The sequence below is a fragment of the Coregonus lavaretus genome (genome assembly GCF_964263955.1).
Source record: "Coregonus lavaretus genome assembly, chromosome: 12".
In the NCBI taxonomy this organism is placed as follows: domain Eukaryota; kingdom Metazoa; phylum Chordata; class Actinopteri; order Salmoniformes; family Salmonidae; genus Coregonus; species Coregonus lavaretus.
This window is the reverse complement of record NC_139999.1, coordinates 702,400-716,249: the sequence shown is the minus strand read 5'-3', so window position 1 is coordinate 716,249 and position 13,850 is coordinate 702,400. Positions and strand designations below refer to the sequence as shown.

Genomic DNA, 13,850 nt, shown 5'->3' with positions numbered 1-13,850 from the left:
TGCTGACATTCAATGCTGCAGTATGGGCTCTCTCAGTACTCATCCAGGGCTTTTGGTTGGGGTATGTCCGGATATGACCGCGTTTTCATGAATGTGATGATATAACCTTGAAGTCCATTCTAAAGACCAGGTACATGAACACGGATATATAATGTAGGAACGCATCACTGCAGGCATATAATAGTGACGGGAGGTTCACCTCTTTTACTGACTCAAATCTTTTTAACTCGTTAAGTCAAAACAACCTATCTTTTTTTGACTAATTTCATTCATTTGAGTCAGTAATGCCCAGAGCACGCAGGACCGCCTACCGGCGAACAATGACCTAAAAATAATCCTGATTCTACAAGTCTCTCGTTCACCACAGGGGGTTATTGGAGCAGTCCATTGTGACAGACTTAGAAAAGTGTACGTGTGATGGTTAGGCATAAAAATACGATTATTTATTGTTTATTTGAAACAACGTCTAGTTGCGGCCGCAACCGGACTAGATTGTGAACGACTCTTGGCGGAATTCTTGACTGCCGCAAGGGAGAGATTAGCACAATATTGTTCAAACTGCAGCAGCCCCCCAAACAATTGGTTCAAGTTCAAGTGTTGAGCAGAGGCAGGCTGGTTATGTTTTGGTTCTACAAAGGTCTGTCCATCGACAAAATTCAATAATAAACTAACTGCATTCCTTCTTGCACCATGCGATCAATTAAAAGTTCTAAACATGTATTTTTGTTCTCTGTGCTCACGATCTATTTTCCTGCGCGCATATGACAGACAGTTGGTGGTCGGAGCACGTCTCTGAAGCTGCTGAGCCAGCGTCTATTAATCCTGCTGTAGGACTCATTGCGGCCAGCACTAGTAGGTCGAACGAACGACTACAATCAACAAATCACTCAGAAAAACGAATCATGACTCTCCAGCTAGTGAAAAGAGACGTTGAAAAAGAACTGCACATCACTAGCATGCAACAGAGGGAAAAGGGAAGTGACATCACCTTGAAGCCTCCTCCTACTTCTCCTATTACATTCTCCACAGGGACTGGACAGTTGTCGAACGACACTTCACATGCTGGGGGACAGAGACACATCAGTTACAGAACAGTGGATTTCCCTTGGCTACCTGACAGCTACAGTTCAGAACAGTGGATTTCCCTTGGCTACCTGACAGCTACAGTACAGAACAGTGGATTTCCCTTGGCTACCTGACAGCTACAGTTCAGAACAGTGGATTACCCTTGGCTACCTGACAGCTACAGTTCAGAACAGTGGATTTCCCTTGGCTACCTGACAGCTACAGTTCAGAACAGTGGATTTCCCTTGGCTACCTGACAGCTACAGTTCAGAACAGTGGATTTCCCTTGGCTACCTGACAGCTACAGTACAGAACAGTGGATTTCCCTTGGCTACCTGACAGCTACAGTTCAGAACAGTGGATTACCCTTGGCTACCTGACAGCTACAGTTCAGAACAGTGGATTACCCTTGGCTACCTGACAGCTACAGTTCAGAACAGTGGATTACCCATGGCTACCTGACAGCTACAGTTCAGAACAGTGGATTTCCCTTGGCTACCTGACAGCTACAGTTCAGAACAGTGGATTTCCCTTGGCTACCTGACAGCTACAGTTCAGAACAGTGGATTTCCCTTGGCTACCTGACAGCTACAGTTCAGAACAGTGGATTTCCCTTGGCTACCTGACAGCTACAGTTCAGAACAGTGGATTTCCCTTGGCTACCTGACAGCTACAGTTCAGAACAGTGGATTTCCCTTGGCTACCTGACAGCTACAGTTCAGAACAGTGGATTTCCCTTGGCTACCTGACAGCTACAGTTCAGAACAGTGGATTTCCCTTGGCTACCTGACAGCTACAGTTCAGAACAGTGGATTTCCCTTGGCTACCTGACAGCTACAGTTCAGAACAGTGGATTTCCCTTGGCTACCTGACAGCTACAGTTCAGAACAGTGGATTTCCCTTGGCTACCTGACAGCTACAGTTCTTGTTACAATGCTTTTAAATCCTTAAAGAAGAGGAGTGAATGAGTTCACACAAAGGAGAACAGGTATTATTGGCCTCTGTAGCTATATCTTGCCAACTACTTTAATGATTTTTTTCATTGGCAATATTAGCAAACTTATGCATGACATGCCAGCAACAAACACTGACACTACACATCCAAGTATAACTGACCAGATTATGAAAGACAAGCATTGTAATTTTGAAGTCCGTAAAGTGAGTGTGGAAGAGGTGAAACAAGTATTGTTGTCTATCAACAATGACAAGCAAAAAGGATCTGACAACTTGGATGGAAAATTACTGAGGATAATAGCGGATGATATTGCCACTCCTATTTGCCATAAATTCAATTTAAGCCTACTAGAAAGTGTGTGCCCTCAGGCCTGGAGGGAAGCAAAAGTCATTCCGCTACCTAAGAATAGTAAAGCCCCCTTTACTGGCTCAAATAGCCGACCAATCAGCCTGTTACCAACCCTTAGTAAACTGTTGGAAAAAATTGTGTTAACATCAACAGAAGTACTGTAGTTAATTCCACTAGGCTAACATCAACAGAAGTACTGTAGTTAATTCCACTAGGCTAAGCTAACATCAACAGAAGTACTGTAGTTAATTCCACTAGGCTAACATCAACAGAAGTACTGTAGTTAATTCCACTAGGCTAAGCTAACATCAACAGAAGTACTGTAGTTAATTCCACTAGGCTAACATCAACAGAAGTACTGTAGTTAATTCCACTAGGCTAAGCTAACATCAACAGAAGTACTGTAGTTAATTCCACTAGGCTAACATCAACAGAAGTACTGTAGTTAATTCCACTAGGCTAAGCTAACATCAACAAAAGTACTGTAGTTAATTCCACTAGGCTAACATCAACAGAAGTACTGTAGTTAATTCCACTAGGCTAAGCTAACATCAACAGAAGTACTGTAGTTAATTCCACTAGGCTAAGCTAACATCAACAGAAGTACTGTAGTTAATTCCACTAGGCTAAGCTAACATCAACAGAAGTACTGTAGTTAATTCCACTAGGCTAAGCTAGCATCAACAGAAGTACTGTAGTTAATTCCACTAGGCTAAGCTAACATCAACAGAAGTACTGTAGTTAATTCCACTAGGCTAACATCAACAGAAGTACTGTAGTTAACGCCACTAGGCTAAGCTAACATCAACAGAAGTACTGTAGTTAATTCCACTAGGCTAAGCTAACATCAACAGAAGTACTGTAGTTAATTCCACTAGGCTAACATCAACAGAAGTACTGTAGTTAATTCCACTAGGCTAAGCTAACATCAACAGAAGTACTGTAGTTAATTCCACTAGGCTAAGCTAGCATCAACAGAAGTACTGTAGTTAATTCCACTAGGCTAAGCTAACATCAACAGAAGTACTGTAGTTAATTCCACTAGGCTAAGCTAACATCAACAGAAGTACTGTAGTTAATTCCACTAGGCTAAGCTAGCATCAACAGAAGTACTGTAGTTAATTCCACTAGGCTAAGCTAACATCAACAGAAGTACTGTAGTTAATTCCACTAGGCTAAGCTAGCATCAACAGAAGTACTGTAGTTAATTCCACTAGGCTAAGCTAACATCAACAGAAGTACTGTAGTTAATTCCACTAGGCTAAGCTAACATCAACAGAAGTACTGTAGTTAATTCCACTAGGCTAGGCTAACATCAACAGAAGTACTGTAGTTAATTCCACTAGGCTAGGCTAACATCAACAGAAGTACTGTAGTTAACTCCAACAGCAACAGTAGGTATAGATGTGTTCTTACTGTTAGACCCCCTAATGCCTAGTTTGTCTTCTGGCTTCCCGCTGGTGATCCCTCCAAAGGCTCGCTCTACGATGAAGGCACTGATCTTATCTTTCTTCACTCCATCCTCCCCCACCACCTCAGTACGAGCAAACACCGTCATCAGGTCTGCAAACCCCCCGTTGGAGATCCAGATCTGGCAGAAGATACAGAAACACTACTTAGTTACTGACTTTCAGACACACACCTGTCCTTTCCATCTAATCATCATAGCACTAACAGCAGTTAGCTAACATGACTGACAGGCAAAACACAGGTAGAAGGATAATGTGTCTCACCTTTGACCCGTTGAGCAGGTATGTTTTCCTGTCCTCTGATAGGGTGGCTTTGGTCTGAATGGACGCAGCATCACTCCCACTGAAACACACAAGATCCACGTGAAACACTGTCAGATTCAGAGAACATGACAAAACCAAGATTTTAAAATACACAACCACAGTTCTGTCATTTGCTGGTATTACAAGAGCTGGAAAGCTTTACAGCAGCTAAAAAACCAGCTTTACGGCATGCAGATCCAGATGATATGTGACTGGTCGAAAAGCAGAATGGAGTCATCCAGAGTTGGTTCAGCATGGTAAGATTTCAGCAGGCTGTGTTGCAGTAGGTAAATACCTGCCAGGCTCAGTGAGACAGAAGGCTGTGTTGCAGTAGGTAAATACCTGCCAGGCTCAGTGAGACAGAAGGCTGTGTTGCAGTAGGTAAATACCTGCCAGGCTCAGTGAGACAGAAGGCTGTGTTGCAGTAGGTAGGTACCTGCCAGGCTCAGTGAGACAGAAGGCTGTGTTGCAGTAGGTAGGTACCTGCCAGGCTCAGTGAGACAGAAGGCTGTGTTGCAGTAGGTAGGTACCTGCCAGGCTCAGTGAGACAGAAGGCTGTGTTGCAGTAGGTAGGTACCTGCCAGGCTCAGTGAGACAGAAGGCTGTGTTGCAGTAGGTAAATACCTGCCAGGCTCAGTGAGACAGAAGGCTGTGTTGCAGTAGGTAAATACCTGCCAGGCTCAGTGAGACAGAAGGCTGTGTTGCAGTAGGTAGGTACCTGCCAGGCTCAGTGAGACAGAAGGCTGTGTTGCAGTAGGTAAATACCTGCCAGGCTCAGTGAGACAGAAGGCTGTGTTGCAGTAGGTAAATACCTGCCAGGCTCAGTGAGACAGAAGGCTGTGTTGCAGTAGGTAAATACCTGCCAGGCTCAGTGAGACAGAAGGCTGTGTTGCAGTAGGTAAATACCTGCCAGGCTCAGTGAGACAGAAGGCTGTGTTGCAGTAGGTAAATACCTGCCAGGCTCAGTGAGACAGAAGGCGGTGTTGCAGTAGGTAAATACCTGCCAGGCTCAGTGAGACAGAAGGCTGTGTTGCAGTAGGTAGGTACCTGCCAGGCTCAGTGAGACAGAAGGCGGTGTTGCAGTAGGTACATACCTGCCAGGCTCAGTGAGACAGAAGGCTGTGTTGCAGTAGGTACATACCTGCCAGGCTCAGTGAGACAGAAGGCTGTGTTGCAGTAGGTACATACCTGCCAGGCTCAGTGAGACAGAAGGCTGCTACATGTTCTCCTGAAGCCAGCTTGGGAAGATATTTAGCCTTCTGCTCCTCACTACCAGCTATCAGGATCCCCTAACACACGGCAAGACATCACAGGTTCACAAACAGCAGTAACATTATACAACACATCCATCGGTGCAGGACTCTTTACCTTGAGTCCGATGGCTTGGTGGGCAGCCAGTGTAACTGCTATGGATCCATCCAGAGAGATGATCTCTCCTAGTCGGGCGTACATGGTGTTGGACAGACCCAGGCCACCTAGGAAGAGACAGGATGTTATGTTACAATGTTTTTCCAGAAGTAACAAGACGGTCTCTGATACACTATGAAGACCTTCCCAATGATATGTCTAATGTGTGTCCAGGCTGTGACCTCACCATACTCCTCAGGAACCTGGATACCGAACAGTCCCAGCTCCTTCAGTCCGTTCAGAGTCTCTGGAGGAATCTTAGCCTCATGGTCGATACGCTTGGAGTCCACTGAAACACAAGGACAGGTCTCAGAATACAACAATACTTACAGATGAAGTCGGAAGTTTACATACACCTTAGCCAAATACATTTAAACACAGTTTTTCACAATTCCTGACATTTAATCCTAGTAAAAATTCCCTGTCTTAGGTCAGTTAGGATCACCACTTTATTTTAAGAATGTGAAATGTCAGAATAATAGTAGAGAGAATGATTTATTTCAGCTTTTATTTATTTCATCACATTCCCAGTGGGTCAGAAGTTTACATACACTCAATTAGTATTTGGTAGCATTGCCATTAAATTGTTTAACTTGGGTCAAACGTTTCAGGTAGCCTTCCACAAGCTTCCCACAATAAGTTGGGTGAATTTTGGCCCATTCCTCCTGACAGAGCTGGTATAACTGAGTCAGGTTTGTAGGCCTCCTTGCTCGCACACGCCTTTTCAGTTCTGCACACACATTTTCTATAGGATTGAGGTCAGGGCTTTGTGATGGCCACTCCAATACCTTGACTTTGTTGTCCTTAAGCCATTTTAAGGTCTACAATTCTTTTTCTGAGGTCTTGGCTGATTTCTAAAGATTTTCCCATGATGTCAAGCAAAGAGGCACTGAGTTTGAAGGTAGGCCTTGAAATACATCCACAGGTACACCTCCAAATTGACTCAAATGATGTCAATTAGCCTATCAGAAGCTTCTAAAGCCATGACATCATTTTTTGGAATTTTCCAAGCTGTTTAAAAAAGGCACAGTCAACTTAGTGTACAGTCGTGGTCAAAAGTTTTGAGAATGACACAAGTATTGGTCTTCACAAAGTTCGCTGCTTCAGTGTTATGAGATATTTTTGTCAGATGTTACTATGGTATACTGAAGTATAATTACAAGCATTCCATAAGTGTCAAAGGCTTTTATTGACAATTACATTAAGTTTATGCAAAGAGTCAATATTTGCAGTGTTGACCCTTCTTTTTCAAGACCTCTGCAATCCGCCCTGGCATGCTGTCAATTAACTTCTGGGCCACATCCTGACTGATGGCAGCCCATTCTTGCATAATCAATGCTTGGAGTTTGTCAGAATTTGTGGGTTATTGTTTGTCCACCCGCCTCTTGAGGATCGACCACAAGTTCTCAATGGGATTAAGGTCTGGGGAGTTTCCTGGCCATGGACCCAAAATGTTGATGTTTTGTTCCCCGAGCCACTTAGTTATCACTTTTACCTTATGGCAAGGTGCTCCATCATGCTGGAAAAGGCATTGGTCACCAAACTGTTCTTGGATGGTTGGGAGAAGTTGCTCTCGGAGGATGTGTTGGTACCATTCTTTATTCATGGCTGTGTTCTTAGGCAAAATTGTGAGTGAGCCCACTCCCTTGGCTGAGAAGCAACCCCACACATGAATGGTCTCAGGATGCTTTACTGTTGGCATGACACAGGACTGATGGTAGCACTCACCTTGTCTTCTCCAGACAAGGTGTTTTCCAGATGCCCCAAACAATCGGAAAGGGGATTCATCAGAGAAAATGACTTTACCCCAGTCCTCAGCAGTCCAATCCCTGTACCTTTTGCAGAATATCAGTCTGTCCCTGATGTTTTTCCTGGAGAGAAGTGGCTTCTTTGCTGCCCTTCTTGACACCAGGCCATCCTCCAAAAGTCTTCGCCTCACTGTGCGTGCAGAAGCACTCACACCTGCCTGCTGCCATTCCTGAGCAAGCTCTGCACTAGTGGTGCCCCGATCCCGCAGCTGAATCAACTTTAGGAGACGGTCTTGGCGCTTGCTGGACTTTGTTGGGCGCCCTGACGCCTTCTTCACAACAATTGAACCTCTCTCCTTGAAGTTCTTGATGATCCAATAAAATGGTTGATTTAGGTGCAATCTTACTAGCAGCAATATCCTTGCCTGTGAAGCCCTTTTTGTGCAAAGCAATGAGGACGGCATGCATTTCCTTGCAGGTAACCATGGTTAACAGAGGAAGAACAAAGATTTCAAGCACCACCCTCCTTTTAAAGCTTCCAGTCTGTTATTCTAACTCAAATCAGCATGACAGAGTGATCTCCAGCCTTGTCCTCGTCAACACTCTCAACTGTGTTAACGAAATAATCAGGGCAGGGCTGAAATGCAGTGGAAATGTTTTTTGGGGATTAAGTTCATTTTCATGGCAAAATTTCTCACTCAGTTTTGATGATGGCAAATTCATCTGATCACTCTTCATGACATTCTGGAGTATATGCAAATTGCCATCATCAAAACTGAGAAAGCAGACTGTGAAAATTAGTATTTGTGTCATTCTCAAAACTTTTGACCACGACCGTATGTAAACTTCTGACCCACTGGAATTGTGATACAGTGAATTCTAAGTGAAATAATCTGTCTGTAAACAATTGTTGGAAAAATTACTTGTGTCATGCACAAAGTAGATGTCCTAACCGACTTGCCAAAACTATAGTTTGTTAAAAATAAATGTGTGGAGTGGTTGAAAAACGAATTTTAATGACTCCAACCTAAGTGCATGTAAACTTCCGACTTCAACTGTATCCATGAAACGCAAGGTCTCTTTGAATGTCTCTCAGAATAAAATAATAATATGCCATTTAGCAGACGCTTTGACTGGACAAGGGCTCTTAGAATAGCACTGAAAGACAACAGTCTCTCTAAACACTTCACTAGTACGAAGGGCTCTTAGAATAGAAGCACACTTGGAATCTGAGTCTTGTCTAAGGACAGCAGTCTCTCCTCTCAGTCTCACCCTCCTCAGTGAAGAACTTCTCAACCGGAGCAACAAACGAGTTGATCTCCTCCAGCTCTTCTTTTCCAATCTCTGGATAGGGGAAGCACTCGGCCTGGAGAGACAGACACACAGAAAGAATCAGATACTTAGTTAATTTATCCATTATTATGACAAACTAGCTAATGGCTTTTAGGATTTTCTCATTGTCCAAAGCTAAAAATGGCTTGCCTCTGGCTAGAGGTGACAGCTGACAATAACAATGGAAAAGATAGTTATGGGTGGCACTGACTGACAACAACTGAGCAAGTAATCACATATTTCTTAGCCAGTATTGCTAATCAACATTGTATTCATTATCTAGAATTAAAAAAGCATAATACATAAATATCTAGCTAGCAGCTTACTTTGTTCATTTTGCCGAGGAACAGGTCCTTGGCGTAGGCAAGATTCCTAGCATGAGTTCTGATGGCTCGGTGAGTTACGGTGACTTCTTTCGCCACATCTCTTACGTTAGATGTTAGTAAAGTCTTTCCACATTTAACAGATTTGGATAACGCTATAAGTCTGTTAATATTCATTGTCCTGACAAATGTTCACCTCTCCCCGACTTCTGCTGCTTCCGAAAATGGGTTAAAAGCAGGTTGGAAGATAGTCGTAGCTATCTGGGATCCATGGGACGTCCCAGCAGTGACGTCACACATGGAATTTGACGTTTTAAATGGTTAAGGTAATGGTTAAGGTAAGGGTTAACGTAATGGTTAAGGTAATGGTTAAGGTTAGGTAAAGATTCTGGTTAGAATTCGGGTTTAGGTTAGGGTTAGGATTTAGGGTAGGGACGTCCCAGGGATCCCAGATAGCGCTAAATGTAGACAGACGTTGGGATACCTTTCACCTCGTTCTGTCGCATACTAATGACGCAAGATGGGCGTTTCGTAATGAATCAGCTGCCTGCAATTCTTCATTATACCTCTGGAGGGAAATGTTTAGTCAATAACACAATTTACATGGACGTGCTCAGGGCCTGCTAAAAAACCAATGGACACATTTCTGTATCCTGTACATCTATACTGAACAAAAATATAAACGCAACATGCAACAATTTCAAAGATTTTACTGAGTTACAGTTCATATGGGGCGGCAGGTAGCTTAGTGGGTAAGAGCGTTGTGCCAGTAACCGAAAGGTCGCTGGTTCTAATCCCCGAGCCGACTAGGTGAAAAATCTGTCGATGTCGATCTGTCGAAGGCACTTAACCCTAATTGCTCCTGTAAGTCGCTCTGGATAAGAGCGTCTGCTAAATGACTAAAAATGTAAAAAAAAATATATATATATAAGGAAATCAGTCAATTGAAACAAATGCATTACTCCATAATCTATGAATTTCACATGACTGGGAATACAGATACGCATCTGATGGTCACAGATACCTTAAAAAAAAGGTAGTGGCAAGGATCAGAAAACCAGTCAGTATCTGGTGTGACCGCCATTTACCTCATGCAGTGCAACACATCTTCGCATAGAGTTGATCAGGCTGTTGATTGTGGCCTGTGGAATGTTGTCCCACTCTGCTTCAAAGGCTGTGCAAAGTTGCTGGATATTGGTGGGAACTGGAACATGTCGTACACATCGATCCAGAGCATCCCAAACATGCTCAATGACTGACATGTCTGGTGAATATGCAGGCCATGGAAGAACTGGGACATTTTCTGCTTCCAGGAATTGTGAACAGATCCTTGCGATATGGGGCCGTGCATTATCATGCTGAAACATGAGGTGATGGCGGCGGATGAATGGCAGGACAATGGGCCTCAGCATCTCGTCACGCTATCTCTGTGCACTCAAATTGCCATCGATAAAATGCAATTGTGTTCATTGTCCATCGCATTGTGTTGTGTGACAAAACTGCACATTTTAGAGTGGCCTTTTATTGTCCCCTGCACAAGGTGCACCTGTGTAATGATCATGCTGTTTAATCAGCTTCTTGATATGCCACACCTGTCAGGTGGATGGATTATCTTGGCAAAGGAGAAATGCTCACTAGCAGGGATGTAAACAGATTTGTGCACACAATGAGAGAAATAAGCTTTTTGTGCATATGGAACATTTCTGGGATCTTTTATTTCAGCTCATGAAATATGGGACCAACACTTTACATGTTGCGTTTATATTTATTTTCAGTGTATATTAAACTAACATATGGAAGCCAATTCAAATCAAATCAAATGTTATTTGTCACATGCGCCGAATACAACAGGTGTAGACATTACAAGCCCTTAACCAACAACGCAGTTTAAAAAAAATAAGAGTTAAGAAAATATTAACTAAATAAACTAAAGTAAAAAATAAAAGAGCAAAAATAAAATAATAAGGAGGCTACATACACCGGGTCAATGGTACCGGGTCAATGGTACCGGGTCAATGGGGGTACCGGTACCGGGTCAATGGGGGTACCGGTACCGGGTCAATGGTACCGGGTCAATGGGGGTTCCGGTACCGGGTCAATGGTACCGGGTCAATGGGGGTTCCGGTACCGGGTCAATGGTACCGGGTCAATGGGGGTACCGGTACCGAGTCAATGGGGGTACCGGCACCGAGTCAATGGGGGTACCGGTACCGAGTCAATGGGGGTACCGGTACCGGGTCAATGGTACCGGGTCAATGGGGGTACCGGTACCGAGTCAATGGGGGTACCGGTACCGAGTCAATGGGGGTACCGGCACCAATTCTTTCTTGGGCGCCCTGACGCCTTCTTCACAACAATTGAACCGCTCTCCTTGAAGTTCTTGATGATCCGAAAATTGTTGATTTAGGTGCAATCTTACTAGCAGCAATATCCTTGCCTGTGAAGCCCTTTTTGTGCAAAGCAATGATGACGGCACGTGTTTCCTTGCAGGTAATCATGGTTAACAGAGGAAGAACAATGATTTCAAGCACCACCCTCCTTTTAAAGCTTCCAGTCTGTTATTCTAACTCAAATCAGCATGACAGAGTGATCTCCAGCCTTGTCCTCGTCAACACTCTCAACTGTGTTAACGAAATAATCAGGGCAGGGCTGAAATGCAGTGGAAATGTTTTTTGGGGATTAAGTTCATTTTCATGGCAAAATGTCTCACTCAGTTTTGATGATGGCAAATTCATCTGACCACTCTTCATGACATTCTGGAGTATATGCAAATTGCCATCATCAAAACTGAGAAAGCAGACTGTGAAAATTAGTATTTGTGTCATTCTCAAAACTTTTGACCACGACCGTATGTAAACTTCTGACCCACTGGAATTGTGATACAGTTGTTGATTTAGGTGCAATCTTACTAGCAGCAATATCCTTGCCTGTGAAGCCCTTTTTGTGCAAAGCAATGATGACGGCACGTGTTTCCTTGCAGGTAATCATGGTTAACAGAGGAAGAACAATGATTTCAAGCACCACCCTCCTTTTAAAGCTTCCAGTCTGTTATTCTAACTCAATCAGCATGACAGAGTGATCTCCAGCCTTGTCCTCGTCAACACTAGCACCTGTGTTAACGAAATAATCACTGACATGATGTCAGCTGGTCCTTTTGTGGAAGGGCTGAAATGCAGTGGAAATGTTTTTTGGGGATTAAGTTCATTTTCATGGCAAAGAGGGACTTTGCAATTAATTGCAATTCATCTGATCACTCTTCGTGACATTCTGGAGTATATGCAAATTGCCATTATCAAAACTGAGAAAGCAGACTTTGTGAAAATTAGTATTTGTGTCATTCTCAAAACTTTTGACCACGACTGTACAGTACCAGTCAAAAGTTTGGACACACCTACTCATTCAAGGGTTTTTCTTTATTTTTACTATTTTCTACATTGTAGAATAATAGTGAAGACATCAAAACTATGAAATAACACATATGGAATCATGTAGTAACCAAAAAAGTGTTAACCAAATCAAAATATATTTTATATTTGAGATTCTTCAAAGTAGCCACCCTTTGCCTTGACAGCCTCGCACACTCTCGGCATTTCCTGGAATGCATTTCAATTAACAGGTGTGTTCTTAAAAGTAAATTTTTGAAATTTATTTCGTTCTTAATGCGTTTGTGCCAATCAGTTGTGTTGTGACAAGGTCGGGGGGGTATACAGAAGATAGCCCTATTTGGTAAAAGACCAAGTCCATGTTATGGCAAGAACAGCTCAAATAAACAAAGAGAAACGACAGTCCATCATTTCTTTAAGACATGAAGGTCAGTCAATACGGAACATTTCAAGAACTTTGAAAGTCTCAAGTTCAGTCACAAAAACCATCAAGCGCTATGATGAAACTGGCTCTCATGAGGACTGCCACAGGAATGGAAGACCCAGAGTTACCTCTGCTGCAGAGGTTAAGTTAATTAGAATTAACTGCTGCCCAAATAAATGCTTCACAGAGTTCAAGTCACAGACACATCTCAACATCAACTGTTCAGAGGGGACTGTGTGAATCAGGCCTTCATGGTCGAATTGCTGCAAAAGAAACCACTACTAAAGGACACCAATTATAAGAAGTGACCTGCTTGGGCCAAGAAACACGAGCAATGGACATTAGACCGGTGGAAATGTGTCGTTTGATCTGGTCCAAATTGGAGATTTTTGGTTCCAACCGCCGTCTTTGTGAGACGTGGTGTGGGTGAACGGATGATCTCTGCATGTGTGGTTCCCACCGTAAAGCATGGAGGAGAAGGTGTGATGGTGTGGGGGTGCTTTGCTGGTGACACTGTCTGTGATTTATTTAGAATTCAAGGCACACTTAACCAGCATGGCTACCACAGCATTCTGCAGCGATACGCCATCCCATCTGGTTTGGGCTTAGTGGGACTATCATTTGTTTTTCAATAGTAGAATAGATGAACTGTAGTGTAACAGTAGAATAGATGAACTGTAGTGTAACAGTAGAATATAATCATGTAGTAACCAAAATCATGTAGTAACCATCTCCCGGCTATCTACCTCTCTGTCAACCGGACGGGACCACCTAGTGTTGACACGGAGCCCCGCCGATCCTACACGACTGGTCTGCCGACGAAATCGTCTGATGTGGTTACGACGTCGACCATGAAGATTCCATCTGCTAGCCCCGGCCCGCTAGCACACGCTAGCCGTGGCCTCTTACTCGCTAGTGCTTTAGCAGCCTCCGAACTATCCTATTGCTGTTCACCGGACCTTATGATACCTCAGCTATACAGCTGATGTCTGCTGGACTGTTCCTTTTTACGGTACTGCATCCTGTTTATGTTTAGCCTCAGCCCAAACTGTGTCATCATTACCAGCTGTTGTCTTAGCTCTCTCAAATTACA

The 13,850-nt window shown here is 43.5% G+C and overlaps 1 protein-coding gene across 2 annotated transcripts in view; it reads right to left on the bottom strand.

Moving 5' to 3' along the window:
* The window catches only part of acad9 (acyl-CoA dehydrogenase family, member 9), a 62,755-nt gene extending 53,556 nt beyond the window's left edge, over positions 1 to 9,199 (bottom strand). For both annotated transcript variants that reach the window (XM_084173511.1, XM_084173512.1), the window contains exons 1-8: positions 8,954 to 9,199; positions 8,568 to 8,661; positions 5,735 to 5,836; positions 5,509 to 5,615; positions 5,329 to 5,429; positions 4,102 to 4,180; positions 3,785 to 3,959; positions 989 to 1,062 (exon numbers count right to left, since the gene is read on the bottom strand). In XM_084173511.1, coding sequence (XP_084029637.1) covers positions 989 to 1,062; positions 3,785 to 3,959; positions 4,102 to 4,180; positions 5,329 to 5,429; positions 5,509 to 5,615; positions 5,735 to 5,836; positions 8,568 to 8,661; positions 8,954 to 9,127 — 906 coding nt within the window. In that variant the 5' untranslated portion in view covers positions 9,128 to 9,199. The remainder of the gene's footprint in view (positions 1 to 988; positions 1,063 to 3,784; positions 3,960 to 4,101; positions 4,181 to 5,328; positions 5,430 to 5,508; positions 5,616 to 5,734; positions 5,837 to 8,567; positions 8,662 to 8,953) is intronic.
* Positions 9,200 to 13,850: the final 4,651 nt, after the last annotated feature.